A 21,723-nucleotide genomic window follows, 5' to 3' on the forward strand; every position below is an offset into this window, starting at 1 on the left:
AATATCAAGACTTTATTATTAATAAAGTATTATAGTTTATTTCTTATTTTATGTTGAGTTGGTAACATACTAGTACCATGTATAGTCCTCATGATACATCATATAATAAAATATTTTATTCTCAAAATAATTAAAACCATATTTATTGCGAATTGATTGTTAATACAATTTCGGTTGGAAAGAATAGGTAGAGAAGGCCCTTTCACATAAGTGCACCAGAGATAAACACTATCAAATTTAAAATTTTAAAAGTCGACCGAAATTTTTTAACTATAGTATGAAATGGTTTTGGGATAAAATGCAATGACTTTCATATTAATAGATAAAAAAAAGTGGTAAAAGTAGAACCATAGATCAAAACGATTACGGCAGTATTTTGTTTAATACTATTAAGACAGCATGCATAGTTCATAGTTCATAATTATAACCGAGATATCAAATGATTGAAACAGTTTCTCAGAAATTGGCGTATTTATTGGCTTATTGCGAATTGATTGTTCCGCGCAATATAATTTAGGTGAGAATAGGTGCGAGATAAACACTATCTAAATAGATTTAAGTCGAAAGAATTTTAATTATCAACTATAGTATGCAATGATTTTTTGATAAAATGTACTAATCCCTTTTTCTTTATGGAGTAGGAGTATTAAGTGAATGGATACATGACAACAACAAAAAGTGGTAAAACTATGGTCAAAACGATCACGGCAGTATTTTTTTTAAAAATTATACTAATATTTTTTCGATTTTTTAAAATCTATCTCAAGATTCGTATGAGTCATATAAGGTCCTACCATTATCAAGAATGACTGGATTTATAGTGCCACAAGTGGTTTCGATTTTAAGATAAAATATAAGATTTAATATAGGATTTTAAATATTGAGTTATTTTAATCATAAAGGGTTAGCAAGACTAACTATCTCGATTATCCATCTAGAATTGAACGTAGATTAATCTCACAAACCAAACACCTACAAATTTATCCGGATCTCATTTTGCAAACCGAACACTCGCTTACTCCCCCCGTCCACAAAGATGTCACACCACTGTGTGATCGCGGATTTAGGAGTTTTATTTTTGTGTTAAATAAAAAATTTGTTTATATTCAGTGAACTTTTCCAAAATTTAAATGGACATCTTTTGTGGGAACTAAAAGGAAAGTTGACATCTTTTTTACAGTAGATTTTAGTCCATGTATGACTATACAAGGAAATGTTATCCATTCAATTTTTGTAAAAGTTGACTTGTAACTTGGTCACTTAAATTTAGAAAATTCAAGTTTCATACAAAAATACAATGAGAGTTAATTGTATGATTATAGTAATGTGGGAAAATTTAAAGCGTGTTGATGTAATATAACTACAAGTCTACAACTCTACAAGTAAATGAATTTAAAAAATATGCACCATTAACATGTTACATATCCAATGGTTATCAACAAACTTATATACAGCCAAAAAGAAAATGAAAAATGATAATTACAAGGGAAGGATTGGAAGTCAAATACCCATAAATCGAGCTGCCTGAGACTGCCAATGCTGCTTTGCCTCCTCAATTCTCTCTGCTTTCTCCATTTTGCGGCGTTCTTCCCAATACTCAGGCCAACTGTCCAAATTAATGGCATCAATCTAATGCCAACGTTGTAATACTAGTAGATTTATGTGTTTACCTTCTTTTCAATAGGATATGCAATTCTTCCAAATTCACAGCAGATTCGTATATTCCCACCTGAGATCAATCAATTCATGAATGTTGGAGAGAGGCAGCCTAGGCATTCTTTTTATGCAAAGAAAATGACTACTAAACAAGTAACAAACCAAAAACAAAGCCAGAAAACAAGTCGAGGGCAGCCTAGATGTAAGGTTGCAAGTTACCTCACGGCACACTGGACATTTCTTACGCCCGCTAGCTGCCTTGAGCCCGTCCACTACACTCACTGAACTAGCTTTACATGCGCACATGTAGCAAAACAGATGACCGCAGCCAAGAGATACGGGATCAAATAACGTCTCCTGAAGAATAAGGGAAAACAAACTCGTTATTCAAAGTTGGTTCAGAATATGTATGTAAAAGTTGAGATTTACTATTATTGGTGTGTAAACTCACTAAGATCAAGATTTACTAATGCTTTACACATAGTTTTCTTTAGCATCAGTTATCAGATTTACTCACCAAGCATATCGAGCAGGTTAACTCAATGTTGAGCTTGATTGAATCAAAGAGCTCAAATGAGAGAGATGGTTTCATATTGTCGAATATCAGACTGAACCCATCTAATTGTAAGGAGCACTTCCCATATTTGCTTTAGCCTCTTTAAATTTATGTGAGAGCCATAAGTTCATAGAGCCAAGGTGACTGAAGGATCTCAACCCGCATGCTTACAGCACGCGACTTGAAAGCTTGACCTTGCTTAGAATAATGAATCTGTAGTCAAATATAATCAGCAGATAAGATCTCTTGACAATTTATCAAAACAAAATGTGGCAAACTTCAGGTAGGAAGTACCTTATCGTATTTTGGAGCAATCTGCGCACAGCAATGGTGCTAATCGTAGCATAAGCAATCAGAGTTTCACATTCTTGAATAAGCTCAACATCAGTTCCTAGTAATCTATCTCCCAACCATAGAAAGCACTTGCAGCAACCAGATGGTAGGTGACGATCAAGCAGTGCCTGCGCTCTGCTATTGAAAAATCCAACTACTCCACGGATCTCCTTGAGAAGCGGAGGGAAAACGTCCTCGACACTAAGTAACCCACCAAAGTTTGCATCAGAAAGACAAGAGCAAACAAATGGTATGTCACTCATTGTAAAGCAAACACTAAAACAAGGTTACTTCTTTAGATTCAGCAAGCAACAACATACATATATAGACATTAGTTACTGTATAAAGATGTCTAAACAAAGCCATTAGCACTTCATTTGAGCAAGAATGAAATATAGTATAACTCTAAATTAGACAGCAACACAATGAGTTAAAGAAGCAATCATAACTCTACTCCAATAAAATTAAAAGCGCACAATACCACAATATCAACCTACATTCCACAACCATACTTAGTAACAAATGTACCAAATCATCCATTTAGTAAGAAACAACAACCCTAATCCAGCCTCTGCCCAAACCAACTATAAGCAACTTTACTAACAAAACAGATCAAAAAGTTGAATTAATGATAGCTACTTGAGGCTCCATAAATCAACACGAACAACCTAAAAAACAAATCAAACTGCAGGATCAAATCAATTATACCACATTTTAAACAGATCTCACTAACTCGAAGCCATTATCACAATTCATGGCAGCAGAAACGGTCGTCATGTTTCAAAAACTCAGTCAACATCGAACTCTATACGAATGAATTGTATATAAACCACGTTTTCACAAAAAAACAAATTACATTGAAAAAACGATAGCTCAATTAAATCAATGACCTGAACAGGGCTGTGAGTCAGCAGAAACCCCGTCCGCATTAGCTTGATCGTCACGAACATCAGCAGTATGTGAATGGAGGAGCTGTTTTCTGCAACTTTCCAAAATATTGTTGAGGCTCCCGCAGCCAATCCGAGGCAATTTCTTCTGCCCCAACCCCTGCATCATCTCCTCGTATTCGTTACAGAACTTCATTATCCCGAATTTGGCATTGATCTCTCCAATTAATCTCTGGTTTTGCTTCTTTCCGTGAAAGTAAACTAATTAGACACAAAACAATTGAGTAAAAAGTGATGAAGATAAGGAGAAAAGAAAGGAAGAAGAGATGCGCGAATGGAGCAGTGGAGGTGACGAAATTAGGAGAGAGAAAGAGAAGGTGGGATTCCTCGTCACAGTTTTGTGTATTTTACATCAAATGGACTTGTTTTTGGATTTGTTTATATAATACTCCATTTTACATGGAATGTTAGTTATCTGCTTAATTCAATTTCTAATTTTGGGCTATTAATCATTTCTCTACCACGTGAACGTAATTAACATACAATACTGAAACAGAAATTTTATTTTCAAAATTTAAGAAAATAGACCCGGCGTGTTACACTATTGTTGTTTCATTTAAAATAACAACAATACTGAAATATAAATATTATTTAATAATTTAACAAAAATGAACCGGCGTGTTACACTATTGTTTGTTTCATATTATATTACAGTACCTATTATTTGTTTGTTTGTTCCATTTTATATTATAGAAATAACTCACAAGGAGTATAAGAAGCGTGTTACACTAGTATCTGTTTCATTTTATCGTTTTTTTCTTATACTGGAATATAACAAGGCGTGCTACATGTGTCTTCGTTTTAATTTTTTTTATAACTCGGATACAAATTGTGGAATTTATGTGTAATTGTAATGTGTCGAATTAATTCAACAAATTTATCAAAATCAGCGGCAGATCTTTGTTGAGAGTCACATCCATTTATTGGAGTGTAGTCATTGTTGATAGTCACATCCATTTATTTAAGAGTGGATATACTTGATTTCCATGCTAATAAGTAATAATCAACATTTTTTTAGTAACTTTATTTTAGACGTGGGTTGAGTTTGAGTAGTCATAAGAATAGCACTAACAAGAATATGCTATTTACGGACCCAAATACTGCATAATACTTATTCGGATGCAACTTGATTGACTATAGAATTGGATAGTGTTAATGACAAATGTAGTTCTTGGAATCACTTTAGTGGCAAAACAGCCTCTTTCAATGTTTGGTTTCATACGTTCATATTGACGTTTTTTAAATTGAGATTAGATTGATAAGACGCTCACATATTCCCTCCAATTAGTTGAAAATTCAAGAGCATGTAATATGAAATAGTAGTAATCAAAGTATAATATGTGTCATATTTAATTTTATAGGTAATAATACTCTAAAATCTAAATTAGTTGGAATCGATGTGTGTGCAACTTTTAGAATATATACTTAGAAACATTGGTGTGTCAATAAGTAACATTCTCGTCAAAAATCAAAGCAAATCTCACCTTGGTTGTGATAATAATATCCGACCTACATTATTACAATAAAAGCGTTACTTTATTAGCCGAGTTACACTATTACATTACACAATCTACATTATTAGACTAAAACACGTTACATTATTAGTCGAGCTACATTATTAGACTGCACAATCTACATTATTAGATGACGCGTGATATAAATTTAACGTTACATCACAAGACACAATGGCTAAGATTTGCTTTGATTATGATAGAATTTCAATTATTCATTTAATCACATCCGCTTATAAACATGTCAAAATATATTTATTAATTAAAAGTCCTTCCTCTCCTATAACAAAAACACATCCAATACACTAAATTGTGGAGTATTAGTACTTGTTTGATAAATTTTGATAGAATCGAAAAGTTATGATTTATTTGGACTCTTGTAAAAACTTGAAAATGTGCTTTAAAATCTGATCGGACCGGCAGGTCCGATTGATTCGGCCGCAAACTGACACTATGTCCGATCCGATACGGTTTGCATGAAAAAAACTCTTCACAGTTTAGCCTTTTTGGTTCAGCTGGAAATCGTGAACCGAACAAACCGGTACAAATTATTTTTTACTATAAATTATGGTTAAATGAACATAAATATAAGAGCATCCGCAATAGCAGACGAACGCACGCCCTAGCGACCGGCTAGCGGCTCAGAGCGCGTGTTCGTCCGCTATTGGAGTCGGCGAAGGGTCGGACGAACGGAGTGGACGAGCGGTCGTCCGCGGCGTGAAAGGCGTTAGGCCGATCGCTCTCCACTATGGTGCTGACGCGATCGGCTAACTCGGCGAGCGGATTATTATTATTATTATTATTATTATTATTATTTCCAACTTTATATATACGCTCGTTGCATTTCATTTCATTTGCATCATTTGCCAAGGGGACTCCCACTAGTGAGACGAGGGACGCGTGTGTGAAACTTGAAGATGTTTTTTGTTGGATTAATTTTTTTTAATTTTGAACTATGTATGTTTTTTTATGAAATAAAATGGTTGCACTTTATCCGTAAGTGTCAAATTTTAATTACGTATTTGTTAATAATTTGTTTGCTTGGCTAGGGCGTCGGCTAGTCTAGTGCTAGCTATTATTAGCGGCAAAGTCCTGATGATGATGATGTGGCAAGAGGTGTTTTTGGTTAGTCTTAGTGCTAGGCTATTGGCTAGTCCGTCTATTGTGGATGCTCTAAGACCACGCCATGGAAGACTCGAACCTGAAACCTTTGGTTTCAGATATTATTTTAACCTCTCTACCGCTATGACCAATTCACACACATCGGTCTTATTGATAATACGGAGAGAAGTGATAGAGATGAAACTTAAAGAAAAGAGAAAAGGAATCTGATAGAAATATGGCTGTAAAATTGAGAAAAAAATAGAGAGAAATTGATATAGAGAGAGTGAGAAATTGATACAAGAGAATGAGATACAGAGAGGCGGCAAATTGTAAAGAAACAATAGATTGATAGACAGAGAGAGGGAGACTGAAATTAAAAAGAAAGGGTGCGAAAAAGTGATGAAGAAAGGCTATCTTATTTTTTTTTAAAAAAACCACTCATTTCTCTGTAATAGCAATGAACCGACCACTCAAAGAAATTGGAAGTAAGGTGACCTAACTCGTCAATAAAATAATTATATACTCCCACCATCCCACTCAAGACGTCCACCTGTAAATAAAATCTTCCTCCTTAATTTTCATTAAAATATTCCATTATATTTTTCTTTACTTACTCCATCTAACAACTCCTCCTAATATCTTATGTTATTCAAGAATGTGGAGTGCAGGGGCGGAGCCAGCATGTATGGAGCAGGGTCAAATGCCCCCCTCATGCCTTCAACACTATTGTATTTTTATATATAAATTCTCAATTATATTAACAAAATACAATAAACGCTCCTCTCAAATACATAAAAATTTTCTACATAATATATTTTTGCTCCTCTTCAAGTGAAATATCCTAGCTCCGCCCCTGATGGAGTGGACGGAGAGAGTATAATCTATATTTTATTATATCTATATATTTATATAATATTTCGGTCCGATCATTGATTGAACCGATCAGACCAGTTAAACCATGAACCATTAACTTTTTGGGTTCACTTACTAGTCATATTTTTAAAACATTCCTTGAAATGGAGAGCATCCAAAGTTGTGATTTGTTTACACATGCGTTCTCATAAACTGAAGAGATGTGTTATTTTGGTCGGTTGTTGGATGGGAGACTCAGAGGAGGGTGTAATTTGAAAATGAAAATAGTTTGACGTGAAGCCGGTTAATTAAGCTGTTACTATACCACATTCTGGGTTGGGATGAAGAGTTGAAGAGTTGAAGAGTTGAAAGAGGCGGCTCATTCAAATCATTGCGTACAACTTACATACAACCAACACAATATAGAGGCTTTTGCTCACGTTTTCAGGCTTTTTCAACACTGAGCTCCCAAGAAGTCTCATACACTCAGTGGTGGACGCATAAAATTTTGTTAGTAGGGGCTGAATTGTGTGCGTAGAGATAGAGAATTAAGATAAAAAAAAATTAATACATAATCGGACAACCAAATACATAGGTCATTTTTCAATCGTTTTAGTTTATAATGATAGATGATTGTGTATTACCCCTCATATGAATGTAAAACTGTAGAAATTTTGAACCTCCGTGTTATCTGAAAATTAACATCCGTAACAAATACTAGTATAAGATATGCATTAATATTTATAAATAAAACTAGTCTAATGCATAATCAAAATGGTACCGTATATTATCTATAAAATAATATAGAGTACTTGAATCATATTAAATTACAAATGTATTGCATAGCATGTCTTTTGTCATATTTCCAACATAATAGTCACGTATTAATTAAATATGACAAATTAAAAAAAATTAATTTTGCATAAAATTGGAAAAAGAAGAATAAAAGAGAATAATTGAATTATAGATTAAACTCAGTAAACAGTTATTAAATTTGCATCGATGATATGGGAAGAAAATGAATTATGATTCAAAAGAAATTTTTAGTCGGGAAGGAAATATTATTTAATTTAAAATTAACTAACCTTTTTTTAAAACTAAGTAATCAAGAAAATGAATTATGTTTAAAAAGAAACTTTCACACAAAATACACATATTTTAAGGCAATAAAATAAGTGAGACTCCGCATCACTTAAAAGAGATGATAGCTCATCACTTGTTTCAATACAATTATAATATATTAAATTTATTAAAATTGAGTCTTCTTCTTCACGCTGCACAACCGTCATTACTTATTTTCTCTGCAACTTTTTATTTCAGATTCAGTTCAGCCCATCCTACCATTTGATTTTTATAGATTTAGACCTCAGCAACATTGATTTGGCAGGGGCTTATGATAGCTTTCGAAAATTTTAGAAGTAAAAAAAAACAAAAAAAAAAACTTCTTGGGGAGGGCTTAAGCCCCTCACCCCCTCTTACTGTGTCCGCCACTGCATACACTCCACATGATAAACATTGGTGGGTGACGTCTCTAACTGATACTCCCTCGGTCCCCGATTAAGAGTCACACTTTGATTGGATACGAGTTTTAAGAAATGTAAAGAAAAGTTGGTTGAAAAAGTTAGGGAAACGTGTGACCCATTTTTTATATTGATTTTATAATAAAAATATGAGTGAATTAAGTTGGTGGAATATGAGACCTATTTACTATTTATGGTAAGTGTGACTTTTAATTGAGGACGACTCAAATGCAAAAGTCAATTTCTTAATGACGGAGGGGGGAGTATCTATTATTGAGTCCGATTACTCGCCCTAGACTTACAATTAAAATTTATGCACAACTTAAGTTACTCACGGAAGGATAATATTACTATTATTTCATTATCTTACAAAACTCTAATTACCATATTGAAATGAAAATATTAAGTAGGAGTATTGAACTAGTAAGATGCACTCTCAAATATAATAGTAATTCTGAATGAGGTCTACATCTAAAAGCGCAACCAATTCATTTGATTTTTTCAATGTAAATATATAATCCTCAATTTAGAAACTTTAATTAAAATTGTAGTGATAATGAAGAATGAATTGACACGTTGAGCAATCCTGCGTGGCGCCAGCAAACTGAGTGGCGGGTCCCACTAGCACGATTCCAACGCCAACAAGAAAACCGAAAACGCTGGCTGCGGAGTCCGGTTTCAACTGTCGAAAATCAATTTTTAATTAGATTATATTTCATTTACGAATTTGATCACTAGCTATACCCCTCTCCCCCAGAAAATTCTACACCAGGCAAGTGCTATAACTAATTTCTATAAAATTCGAAAAAATTTAAGCTCGAGTCGAGTCGTTGCAGAGATGGATAAATCCGTGATGGTGGTTGGAATTGACGACAGCGATCATAGCCTTTACGCTTTGGAATGGACTCTGAAACACTTCTTCTCGCCGGCGCCGGAAAAATCACCTTTCAAACTTGTTATTGTGCACGCCAAGCCTTCCGCCACGACCGCCGTCGGACTCACCGGACCTGGTACGTCATTTTTTAATTTCCTCATACTTACTCGTTTGTTGATTAGGTTTTAATTACGATCGATTTAGATCATTGTTTGATTTTGAAATCGCTAGGTATTTTAGTGGAAGATCAAAGACAATTTTGGATTTGCCGCATTTTGATTGATCACAAAAGCTTATAGTAGATTCGATTGATTGCATATGGAGTAGTATTTACTAGTATTTCGTTTTCTGTGGCTTGTGTTTTAGGTGCTGCTGAGGTGCTACCTTACGTTGAGAGGGATTTGAAGATCATTGCCTCAAGAGTTATGGAAAAGTCCAAAGAAATTTGTGCAGCTAAATCGGTACATATTTTGCTTTGAATAACATTTGGAATTCGGTTACGTGATTAATGTTTAGTGCAGATTGCAGAGGAAGTTCCATTTTTGAACTAGTTTACATGACACACAACTGCATATCCACTGTTTTCGATTTGTTCCTCTTATTTAGTATTCAAACAAGCCATCAACTATTGTAAATCTTGCTTTGAAGATGCAACAGGATAGTCATTTGTAAGTGTTGGTTATGATTGATTACATTTTAATCAGGTTAAAGATGTGATAATGGAGGCTATTGAGGGCGATCCTAGGAATGCTCTGTGCGACGCAGTGGACAAGCATAATGCCTCTGTGCTCGTTGTTGGCAGCCATGGTTATGGAGCTATAAAGAGGTAAACATCCCTCTTTTGACCATTGGAATAGTAAATAAGTTTTGTATGGCTTTTTTAAATTAATATTGAAACGTGTAATCGCCGGTGCAGGGCTGTTTTAGGCAGTGTAAGCGACTATTGCGCGCATCATGCCCACTGCTCGGTGATGATAGTGAAAAAGCCAAGGAAGAATACTAAGTAATGCAACTGCTATTTCTAAGTGTTGTTGAATGTTGATGGTGCCTTTTTTTTTAAATTTCTTGCTGTGTGGATATTCTTGTGCACTACATATGATATAAATAAGCAAGAATCATGCCTGTAACGAATTCAAGTACTTGGTTTGTATGGTTTCATCACAATGACTGTGTGTACATGTTTGAATAGAAAACCCAAAATTTGATGCTTTCGAGTTGGTATCAATGTTTTTAACTACTTGAATTTATTTCTGCAATCGCCCCTTTTCTTTCTATGGGTTTTCTATGTAGCGATCTCAAAGGTAAGTTCTGTTATGCTTCAGAAACTCCTCACCAATGTTGGCTACACTTTTCGTGTTAACGTGGTGATTGTTGATGCTAGCCTAGTGTCATGCTGTTTGGGTCTGAGTCTGAGAGGCTCACGATGCGAGTTGGAATTTTTTTAATAATTGTGCTTGCATTATTATACTTATACGAGTGTATAACAAACAAAATCAAATCTTCATCTGGAACAGAAAACCAATAATGAAGCCCGCGCAACACAACAACCAAGTTGTAATCAACTAATTAAATAGATATGGCACGAATTACCAGATTACACAATACAATGGATCGAGCCTTACCCAAAATAGATAGCTGTAAGTACATACCTGTAACACTATCACATTTTTAAAAAAATTAGCATAATTTTTTCACCCAATAATATTAACACCAGGCACCAATGACGATATGTAAAGACATCAAATCTAAAGTGTCAATGTTAGACATGCCATACGTAACCAAATTACCAGAAACCAGTAATATTTGTAACAAGAAGATGAAATATGTAAGGCTCCCTCGCACTACGGATATAAATTAAAATTAGTAGCTTTATAGTTGTAAAAATATCAATCCTCCATCTCCCATTATAATAGAGGAATATACATTCCATCATCCACGTCGAAATCATGCAGTTCAACAGGAAGTAGTTTAATCAACACTATAATGCAAGTATACTTTAGTAAGTAGTAGGAGTATGATACTAAATCATACTAGCAAACAGACAAAAACTATAAAAGCTGGTACAAGCTAACAGCAAGAATGAAAATGATGAGAATCCAAAGAGTTCAGATGGAAGAATTCGGAGGGGCTATGCTAAGACCAATGATAATCAATCAAAGATGATTTCGACATTGGAAGTTCCTCACGTTTCGTTGAACAGACATTTCTTATAAGTGTAGAACAAGCCCATCAATAAAATTTGGAAGAAAGAACAGAGCTTGGAACACATTAGCCCACCAAGTCCATATGATTAGAGAACAAGTTCAAAATACAAGAAGGTAATGTCGAGATGACTGAGAGTTGCCGCAAGGTCAAGATGATTCAATATCACCGAATAAAGATTTCTATGATTAGAGAACAAGTTCATTAACAAATGTTGAGTATAAAACATAAGGTCATGTGGTCAGTCACAACTTCACAAGGCCAAAATAATTCATAGTTTCCCTAATTTAGGTGGACCAAAATTTCTATGATTCAAGAACCAAGTTCATCCATGAACGCTGATATATGTAAAATGAAACAAGGTCATGCGACTGGTCACAAGGCCAAGATGTTTAACAGTATCCCAGATTCACTAAAGCCAAATTCCTATGATTAGAAAACAAGCTCATCGAACAAGGTCAAAATCAAGAAGTCACAAGTCAGGAATGCAAGGGGCTTCAATACATAATCCTCTCTTATGTTTCTCCACACTTCTCCAAATAGAAGACCATGATATACAGTTTCACAACTGCGTCAAACCAAGCTGAGAATCACTCCATATCAAAACAAAATTCCAGGTTACTCCAAAGATAATTTGACATATTATCAAAATCAAGTTTATTACTGCAAAGCTCAAATAATGTATGCAACTCCCATTGCACAAACTAAACAAACATAGATATATCTTGAAAGAGTCATAAGATAACAAACATTGACAACAAATGTAACTAAAGCGGATAACTAATTAATGCTAAAGAAAACTATATTCTACTATTTTTTACCCATAAACAAGCAGATTGCAGGTTCAAGTGTACAAAGGCCAATCAGTCCACGCTCCGGAAACATGCCCATTTTCGCAAACATAGGCTCTAACGACTGGCTCCCCGTCGTCATGGAAGCCAAAATATCTCCTCAAACAAAACGATGAATGCAAATCCCATGTCTGTTTCGACGCGCAAAACGCACAATTCAAATCAATCCTGCTCCTACACCCATCGTTGATCGTTCTCCAAACCCTCGATTGCTTGAAATTCTTAAAAATCCCCCTAAATAACATGTAATTCCTCTTCTCCTCAACATGAACACACCCCGGCCAATCGCAAATGTACAGACTATCCCCCTTGAATCTGCTGGCGAGCAGCTTATTCCCCTGCTCACGGCTCAGATTCCAAATCCCCGACGCCAAATGCGACCTGTGTGACCTAGAAATCTTCCTCTTCTTACAAGGAGCGGCGTCGGGATTCCGATCCTCCGTCTCCGCCAACTCAGGCTGGATTTCGGTCATTTCCGGCGTCGCCTCAGCCGCCAGCGCAGTGGAGTCGCTGTACAGAGTATCAAACAGCAAATCATCGTAAAGCGACCACACGCCATCAGGAACGGAGACCACCGGTTGCCGATCGCGGCTGCTGGAAGAAGCAACTTCTTCTCCGGCGGTTTCCGCCGCTCGTGACAATCGGTGCTCCTGATAAATCTGATCGGGTCCGATCTCGCGCTCGAGGCCGAAATCGGAGTTCTCGAGGAGGACGCCGGAGTGGAGGAGGCCGGGGCAGCAGACGGAGAGCTTGTAGAGAGAGGACCAGGCGCTCGGCGGCGCCGCCTCCGGGTGGAGATCGGAGACGACGGCGGGGATCGATTGCGCGCATTTGGTTCTGCAGCAGACGGTCCGGATTAGGGCGGAGAATTTGGTGGAGACGCAGGCGATCCGAGCCCAAACCCTAGGATCGTCGGCGAGCTTGTAGAATATGTTGAGGATGACGTCGTCGGAGAGGCTCGAGAAAGCGCTTTCACACATTGTTGTTGCGAGCGGTTGGAGAGAGAGAGAGAGTGGAAAACTGGAAATGGCGGAGTGAGAGTGGTGGAGGTTTTCTAGCTTTGCGGGAGAGGGCGTGTTTGGCAAATTTGGAATAAATTAGGGACTGACGTTGCAAAAGTATTTCTGTGGTTGGAGATGAATTGGTGACGGAATAAAATTTGCTGGTTTAGCGGAAATGTCATGCACGTGTTGAAAAAGTTGCATATAATTGCGGCAATAGGGTATAAATTATTGCAAAAGGGAAGTTTCTTTATGTAAAATAATCGACTACTATATTCCAACATGATAATATCAAATGGAGTAGTAGTACTACATAAAATGGAATTCATCAATTGTGAATTACTCCATTGTTCCCATTCAAATTCAAACCAATATATTTTGGGTTTTTAACTTACTCATATTTTATTGTTCTATAATCCTTACTCCAACGGTGGATCCAAAAAGTGAATATTGTGGAAAAATGTTCTATAATCCTTAGAGCACTCCCAATGGCACTCTCTTATTTCTCCCGTATTTCTTCCTAACTCCTGCCACATCAGCGCCACATCAGCATCACATTTTATCCCCAGTTTTTAGCCAACTGCTACATTGGTTTCTCCCTTATTTCTCCCTAACTCAACATTTCATTTTTACATCATTATTTTTTATATTATTTAATTTTCCCTACAAATGTATTTAATAAATAGACTAATAATGAACAATTCATCGTTGTATTAATCATTGAAAAATATAATACAACGAGAAAAAAAAACTACAAATAAAAAACGCAAATAAACAAAGATTTAAAAAAAAAAACTAAGACGGAGGGGCCGGAGGGGCGTCGGGATCGAGGCCCATCGTAATCTGCAGGCTTTGGATGCATTTCCAGAGGGCCGCCTTTTCTTCAGGGGTCCCGCCGCCGGTGAAGTACAGCGTGTACATCTGCGTCAGATTGGCGACATTGCTCGAATAAGTGGCTTTTTCTAAGTCGATGTGGGGTTCCGACTCGACTTCCGACGTTGTGCCCTTCCCCTTCCGCCTCCCCTTCGCCTTCTTCGCTCCCTCCGGGCGCTCGTGCCGACCATCCCCACTCAAGTCGATGTGGGTCGCGCTCCCCTCGCTCTCCGAAACGCTAAGACGCGAGCGCACCGATTTCCCGTGCAGCGCGACGTGCATCCCCGTCCGGAATTTGGGGAGATCCTTCAGCCTTATCGTAGATGTTCCAATACTTGAACCCCTTCGACAAGTACTTGCCACAATACCTCTGCATGGCCTCATCTCGGACCATATGCTCGTTCTGGCCACTGGGCATGTTCGCCAACAAGTTAGAATAAATACCGTTGAAGTGGCCGCAATCCCTCATGAGGCGCTCCCAATGCCGACGACGTTTCGCCTGCACGCTTATGGTCCTTCATTGAGGCGGCCTTGTGGCTCCCGTATTTCGCGGCAACCCGCGCTCCCGCAATATGATCTCGCCTCAGAAGTTGCCGCGCCCGCGTTCCGTGGACGCGTGTCCGCCCAAAGAGGTGGCTATCAAATCCGGACTCTGCAGAGTGTAAGAGTCCTACCCGCGCCTCGGCCTTCTCATCGTGAACCCGTATCGATCGCAGCCTCGACGACGCCGGCGCTCTTCCCCCTCCCGCTCCTAGAAGGCGGCGCGGGTGCGTTTCTTCCACTCGAAGTCCTCCGCGCCGTTGTCGCGGCCCGGAGATTCTTGGTCGCCGGGGTTGATCCGGGGTGCCGAACCGGGGCCGATACACATCGTCGGCCGGAGAGGGCATTCTCGCCGGCAGAGTTGAAGTACGGAGAAAGTCTCCGCGCCGGAGGAGTCTGCAAAGGAGACGGACCCGCGTATGGAAGTTGGCCGGGAGGAGAACCCATCGCCAACAACGAGTGCATCCACTGCTCGTTTGCTTCATCCGTGTTGGGAATTTGTGAACTCGACTCTTTCCCCTTACCCTTACCCTTACCCTTACCCGAGCGGAAAATTTTTCTTCCAAAAGCTCATAATTTTTGGAAGATTGATGAAGATTGAAGATTGGGAGAAGAGATTGAAAATGGAGAGAATGAAGATTATGGGTGATGAATGGAGGAAGTGGAGGAAATATTTATAGGGGTGGGATGTAAAAATAGCCGTTGGGCCGAAAAAAAAAAAAAAATTTAAATATCGCCGATTTATCGCCGAGCGTCGCCCACAGTGGCCGGCGATCGCTCGGCGATAATCCGGCGAAAAAACGCCGCTTGGCGAAATAACGGTAAGATTATCGCCGAATTATCGCCGATTTCACCACAACGGCCGGCGATAATCCGGCGATGTTCGGCGATTTTTTGCCGGATTTTCGCCACCCCCATTGGGAGTGCTCTTACTCCAATTGTGAATCCAAAAACTGGATCTTGTGGAGTTGCACAAAAAAGTAATATAAATATTTCATAATATGATATATTCTTTTAAAAAATTTAATGATATGCTCTTTATTAATAAAAATCTAGATTAGAATTTTATTTTATTCTTTTTATAAATAATTATGTTATATTAGCAAAATTAATTTTAATACTATGCTCTTTATTAAAAAATATATATATTCTTTAATTGTTTCAATATTGACATTGTCACTATATCTCTAGTTTTTGTTACCATCCTCTAATCATCTCATTATCATCTCTGTATTACTTATGTCTAAGTTAATTCCACATGGTAGATACTGAACAATTCAACAAACTTAATAAGTACTCCATTGATTAAAATCCTTGCTCCGGCACTGCCCACAAGACCATATCTCCTCCTCCTCTTCATTCGGTCGCCATCTCCATCACTGCGATACTGCTTTTCAAACGCGACTGCCACTTCCTTCTCATCTCTTTCTCAGAGCCTCATCATCAATTATCTCCACGTGAGGTATAGGGGTGGAGGCACGCACACCGAATGATCCGAGGCAAGCTTTCCAGCAAGGGGGCAATCCTTTACAACGCATCGAAATGAATAGTCCGTATTCCTTGTTTCTCGCGCATTTGCATTGTAGACTAGAGATGTTTATCCATCCAACCGTCTTCAATCACAGTTTCGACTCCCAAAATATCGCGATTCCTCCATCCATCTTGTGACCTTGTTTCCATCACAAATCTTTCCTATAATCCCCACCCCCACCCCTCACTCGAATCAAAATTATCCGCTAATTAGTCTAGGCCTACCACCGAAATATCACATGAAATTCTTTTGGGACACTTCCAACATCCATCGCCATCAACACAGGACCTTCATATCCCATGTGCAAACAAGATAAGAAACATTTTAAAGTTGTGGTAGTTGAGATAGGCCATCACCACTCCAAATCGAATCTCACCACTTGTAACAGATATCATGCCATTCTCTTACACTCCAATATGCAATAATACTCAGAATTTTCAAATATCCCAACCCAATTCTCTACCACATCTAACACCAGATACTCCTTCCAAATTAGGCCACAAAAGGCAACCCAACTTTGCTACAACACTCATTTTCATACTTTGCAGCACCTACAAGCTGTGACTAACAAAACTCATTTTCAAGCATGGAGATCCAAATTAAATTAAAATGAAGCCAGCACTTATAAAACATTGACATGGGAGCACAGAGTCCAGCAGAGGAGGTGTTCAACCGTAAACTGCTGTCGCATAAATGTGAGCTCAAGTCCACGGAGAACCAAGGGCTCGTAAGTTATAATTGAAGTCATCAACAACAATAGTACATACGATATAGCTACAATTTGCAAAAATTAAAAAAAAAAAACATAGGTTCTTCGGTCTTGCAGAAACAGAAAATTTTCTTCAAACAACACGAGAGATTTAGAAATTTGATAATCAGTCATAACACATTGTAGTTTCTCTTGATTTACTGCAAATTCTAGTGCAGGATTAACTAGCAAAAGCACTGCAGCATTAATTCCCCATCAAATTACTAATTCACCTGTTAAAAATAAAAAACGATAATTAACATCAAGAATGTAGATCAATCATATTATGGCCACAACATACGAATCTGAAAGAAGTAAACCTGGAACGGCTCCTGCTTCGGCTCTGGCTTGGGCTCTTGCTACGGCTAAGGCTTCTGCTTAAACCCCGTTTTTTGGGACTTGCACTTGTATGTTTCTGGATGTTATAATTTTTGGGACGAAGATATAAAAAGCATAATGTTGGACAGTATTACATAAAATGCCCGAATTTAGATTGAAAATAATTTCATATTATATGTATCCAGAATGGCGAAAAATAAGAGAGTGACAATTTACTGAAGTAGGACTAAACTTACAGCTGGTTTCGGGGATCTGGATCTTGAAGGAGATCTGCAAAAGGTCCAGAAACAACCCAATTTAATATCCACTAGTCCCTCTTTAAAACTTTGATCCAAGAGCCTTGTTGCCACTTCCACATCATAGTGACCGTGACCATATTGGGCAAGAGGAAACTCACAAACATTTAGGATACACATGAGAAGAAAAACAAAAATGAAAATATTAATTTCACACAAGCAAGTAACCTATCAAAGAAGAAACGACCTTGGCACTGGAACATGTGATTAGCAAAGATACCAAAAGAATCAATATATACTCGGATAGAATGAGTTGAAAGCTTAGCACCAGACGGTTTAAACGTTTCCACTGCAAAAAGGTGTTCTCTTATTCAATTAGTCCAATATCCAGCTTCACCATAGTAATCCATGATCTTCATGTTCCCAATCTAGCACCCATTGGACATTTGCGATGCTCATTAGAACAGAGACATCGAGAAGGATTCCAAAGTTACCATCTAGAAAGCATCATACCTCCAACCCCAAAAGAGTAGTAGCCAACTGAACCAATTTACCCAACAAGATCCTAATATGCAATCCCCAGATCGCGCATATATCCATATCTAGGAACAAGAGAGAAAGTAATTCCACGTTTGCAAAGGATAAAGAGAAGTGATCCTTTGACAGCTGACATATTTTTCACAACCACATACATGATGCAAAAGTGGGAGGGCAAGGGACAAAAGGGAAGAGGCAAGAAAAGTAGACTCCTTCAATGGCAAAAATAGAATGTCATGTTTTGTTTATTCAAATAGTTCAAACAAATATTTTACTGGCATCAACTGCTGGCTCTAGTAACGAAATACAGTTTGGGGTACTTGGGACTATTGCGGAACAATTAGTTTACTTGCATCAACTGTTATAATTAATGATGGGGATTCTACTGCTGAACAAAACAAAACAAAACACAAAAAAAAATCCGAGAAATATATTTGCATTAATAAACATAAAAATGTTACTAGTAGAAAATGTCAGGATAGATATTTTATAATCAACATAAAAAAGTTACTTAGTAGAAACCTAAAATCTATTTTTTTGAAACAGCATTGAACCTTCTGCTCCTGCTACGGCTAACACTTGGGCTTTTGCTCTTGCTTCGACCATTGCTCCTTCCTTTTGAGTAGGCCGGACTGCGACTACGACTGCGGCTGCGGCTTCTAGAGCGACTGGAATCATATTCTTTCACCTGATAAAAAGATTTTTGGGATGATATTGTAATGGAAACTATCCAAAAAGAAAACTATGTACAAACTTGAACACTGAAGCATACATGCACTCTTCCCCGTGAGAAAGCATTCCGAAACTCAGAACCATCGAGCTTCTTGATCTGCATTGGGCAAAAGAAAAATCACTATTGAATGTAGGAGGAACAAATGAATGGTTAAAATTACTCGAACAGGGAAACAAACAGAGAAAAAGTAGTCATTTAAATATATTTCAGTTTCAAGAAATGGAAGAGAAGCAAGATGGCTCACAGCATATTTCATGTCATCAAAATTTGTGTAGTCTACTATCCCTGTCTTTCCTGAGGGAAGGAAAGTTGAAATCACAATAAGAAAAACATGTCCAAACTAAGAATCCCAAAACCAATTTCCTGGATAACATATGTACCCAGAATATGATATTATTAGCAATATGCATTTGTTGATTTGTCAAAAGAAGATATGCACATTGATATAAAACATACCACTCCCCTCGTGGAAAACTTGTGAGAAGCAAACGTCTCCAGCTCGACGCATATGATCCTGAATATAAACAATAAGACTTAAGACCAATGACCAGCTAAGTGGTGTGTATCAGTATGACAAGAAAATGGCCAATATTGAGAACCAAGAAAATGCACTCTTACCTTAAGATCTTGCCATGAAGCTGACTGAGGCAAGCCGGTGATTAAAACTGGAATATGAGGCCACAGGAGAAAAAATGCAGTAGTGTCAAAATCTTAAACATTGGATGACATTTACACTTTACATATGAATTTATGTATCCACCTCTATATTCTGAGCGCCTAGAAACTCCTCCTCGGGGACCACGACTTCCAGTATGACGATCTGCCGATGATGAGTTACCACGCCCACCATGTGCTAGCTCAACCTGTAACCAAATATCAAAATTATTATTAACATACCAACAGATGCATGCAAAAAGGTGACAAATGACAACCACAAACAAATGCCCACCCGTAGGCGATGCCCATCAAAATCATAGCCATCACGCCCTCGTATGGCATCTTCAGCATCCCTTGACTCTTCAAACTGTGGTGAAAAGGTAGGGATTAGAATCTTCAAGGAATTAAAAACTCAGATATAAATCAAACCATACCTCAACAAAAGCATAGCCTGGAGGCCTTGGGGGGATTTTAAGATCAATATGCACAATTGGTCCATACTGCAAGTAAATGAAATTGAAAAATGTCAAGATTGCAGATATTAAGATGCAACTCTGAAATCTTTTAAGTGGTGGTTCAAGTTCCCGAGTATTAAAGCTAGATTTCAACACAGCTGCTTCAGTCAAGATTGATAAAGAGTAAATCACTCAACATTAACGTTAAAAAGAGAGAGAGGAAAAAAAAAAAACCTTGTAAAAAAGATCCTCCACCTCGCGCTCACGAACGTCCCCAGGAAGGTTGCCAACATAGAGAGTTCTGCTAGAGCGACTCATTCTTGCTAAAGTTATCAACAAAACGCGAATAAGTTACAAGAATTTTAATCCTGATAAAATTATACACATAAACCATGTAACTTTCCCAGAAAAAAAGAAATTGTGAAAACGAAATTTGCTAAAAACAATTATATAAATACTAGTAGTATCTTAGCGAAAATAATCGTCAGTGCTCTGTAGTCTGTATTACGACAAGCATAAAAAGATGGCCTCAAAGCTTAAATTTATGCATCACAAAAAAAAAGCGTAAATATCATGAAATAAATGTCAAAAATAAAAGACATTCAGCAGGATTAAGTACTTCACTGGAGTAATAATTATGGAGAGGCTCAAAATGGGGGTTTTACCGATGGACCGGAGCGCGGAGTTCAGACGATTCAGATAGAGAATAATACAGTAGTTGCGAAATTTAGGGTTTTAAAATGCTGGCTGCAAGCAAAAGGGCAATTCGGGAAGGTGACGCAAGAAATACATATCATTATAGTTATTATCCATAATTCATTAATACTACTCTTACTTCTTCCGGCCCCTAATAATTGTCCATTTTGATTTAGCGTGGGTTTTAATAAATTGATAAATTTAGTACTAGTATATTTTTTATGGACGGATGTAGTAATTTATTGTGAGTGATGCTCCTTTCGTTCCCTCATAATTGAGACGAAACTTTTCGCAGAGTTTAAGAAATTGATGTTTAGTTTGTTAGGTAGATAGATAAAAATGTAAGAGAGAGAAAAATACCTATAAAAAATAGAGTACAACATTAATAAAGTTAGAAAGAGTAAAGTAATCGAGAAAAAAATGTTATATATGGAAATGACTCAACTATAAGCGAACTTCCAAAAATTGAAAGATGATTCAACTATGAGGGAACATAGGAAGTAAAATACATAATTTAAAATCGAAACACCAATAATGGTCACCAAATTTCGACTAGATCTTCTTAGAGTCAGCCGTGACATTGGAATCGCGAGACGACTCCGCCACTGTAAGTACTCGCGGAATAGTGGCAGCAGGTTCTTGGTGCAGGAGGAGGGGTGGAAGGGTTGTTATAATATTCTTTACTATGACGCTCCACATGGTCGTCGTTAGAGACCATACTTGTATTAAGATCATTTTAAAAAATTATTTGCGATGAGTAAGAGAGTAGTTTTTAAACCCCGCCACCGGCCACCCGTTGAAAGGCTTTTGGTCTTAATCCGTAAACTCGATCGAGCAGGTTTAATTGGATTATGCTAAAGGCGGATTCAATACACTTGTGGTAAAAAAAAATATTAGTTTTTAGTGTGAAATTTATAGATGTATTTTAAAAGTTTTGGAGGATAAAAAATGAAATAAAAGTGAATATATTT

The 21,723-nt window shown here is 37.5% G+C and overlaps 3 protein-coding genes and 1 pseudogene across 3 annotated transcripts; 1 reads left to right on the top strand and 3 right to left on the bottom strand.

Annotated features, from left to right (window-relative positions):
* Positions 1 to 1,500: 1,500 nt before the first annotated feature.
* LOC125221520 lies at positions 1,501 to 3,795 on the bottom strand (annotated as a pseudogene).
* Positions 3,796 to 9,199: 5,404 nt separating this feature from the next.
* LOC125223484 (universal stress protein PHOS34) lies at positions 9,200 to 10,564 on the top strand. Its single transcript, XM_048126658.1, has 4 exons — positions 9,200 to 9,489; positions 9,720 to 9,814; positions 10,058 to 10,179; positions 10,270 to 10,564. The coding sequence occupies exons 1-4, from the start codon at positions 9,318 to 9,320 to the stop codon at positions 10,358 to 10,360; spliced, it is 480 nt and encodes a 159-aa protein (XP_047982615.1). The 5' UTR covers positions 9,200 to 9,317; the 3' UTR covers positions 10,361 to 10,564.
* Positions 10,565 to 12,250: 1,686 nt separating this feature from the next.
* Positions 12,251 to 13,503, bottom strand: LOC125217755 (phytochrome A-associated F-box protein-like). The gene has a single exon (XM_048119281.1). The coding sequence runs from the start codon at positions 13,384 to 13,386 to the stop codon at positions 12,400 to 12,402; it is 987 nt and encodes a 328-aa protein (XP_047975238.1). The 5' UTR covers positions 13,387 to 13,503; the 3' UTR covers positions 12,251 to 12,399.
* A 3,560-nt stretch (positions 13,504 to 17,063) lies between these two features.
* Positions 17,064 to 20,833, bottom strand: LOC125222307 (serine/arginine-rich-splicing factor SR34-like). Its single transcript, XM_048124837.1, has 12 exons — positions 20,722 to 20,833; positions 20,291 to 20,379; positions 20,036 to 20,101; positions 19,894 to 19,968; positions 19,705 to 19,807; positions 19,563 to 19,609; positions 19,401 to 19,458; positions 19,189 to 19,238; positions 18,984 to 19,040; positions 18,761 to 18,899; positions 17,420 to 17,510; positions 17,064 to 17,332 (listed from the first exon to the last, which is right to left on the bottom strand). Exons 2-12 carry the CDS (start codon positions 20,372 to 20,374, stop codon positions 17,329 to 17,331), a joined length of 774 nt encoding a protein of 257 aa, XP_047980794.1. The 5' UTR covers positions 20,375 to 20,379; positions 20,722 to 20,833; the 3' UTR covers positions 17,064 to 17,328.
* Positions 20,834 to 21,723: the final 890 nt, after the last annotated feature.

The sequence above is a fragment of the Salvia hispanica genome, chromosome 4 (assembly GCF_023119035.1).
Source record: "Salvia hispanica cultivar TCC Black 2014 chromosome 4, UniMelb_Shisp_WGS_1.0, whole genome shotgun sequence".
NCBI lineage: Eukaryota > Viridiplantae > Streptophyta > Magnoliopsida > Lamiales > Lamiaceae > Salvia > Salvia hispanica.

Coding starts and splice junctions, on each gene's coding strand:
- LOC125223484 (XM_048126658.1), top strand. CDS start 9,318: ATGGATAAATCCGTGATGGTGGTTGGAATTGACGACAGCGATCATAGC. Junction 9,490..9,719: donor CGTCGGACTCACCGGACCTG/GTACGTCATTTT, acceptor CTTGTGTTTTAG/GTGCTGCTGAGGTGCTACCT. Junction 9,815..10,057: donor AAATTTGTGCAGCTAAATCG/GTACATATTTTG, acceptor CATTTTAATCAG/GTTAAAGATGTGATAATGGA.
- LOC125217755 (XM_048119281.1), bottom strand. CDS start 13,386: ATGTGTGAAAGCGCTTTCTCGAGCCTCTCCGACGACGTCATCCTCAAC.
- LOC125222307 (XM_048124837.1), bottom strand. CDS start 20,374: ATGAGTCGCTCTAGCAGAACTCTCTATGTTGGCAACCTTCCTGGGGAC. Junction 19,969..20,035: donor CAGGCTATGCTTTTGTTGAG/GTATGGTTTGAT, acceptor TTTTCACCACAG/TTTGAAGAGTCAAGGGATGC. Junction 18,900..18,983: donor TCTCACGGGGAAGAGTGCAT/GTATGCTTCAGT, acceptor TCTTTTTATCAG/GTGAAAGAATATGATTCCAG.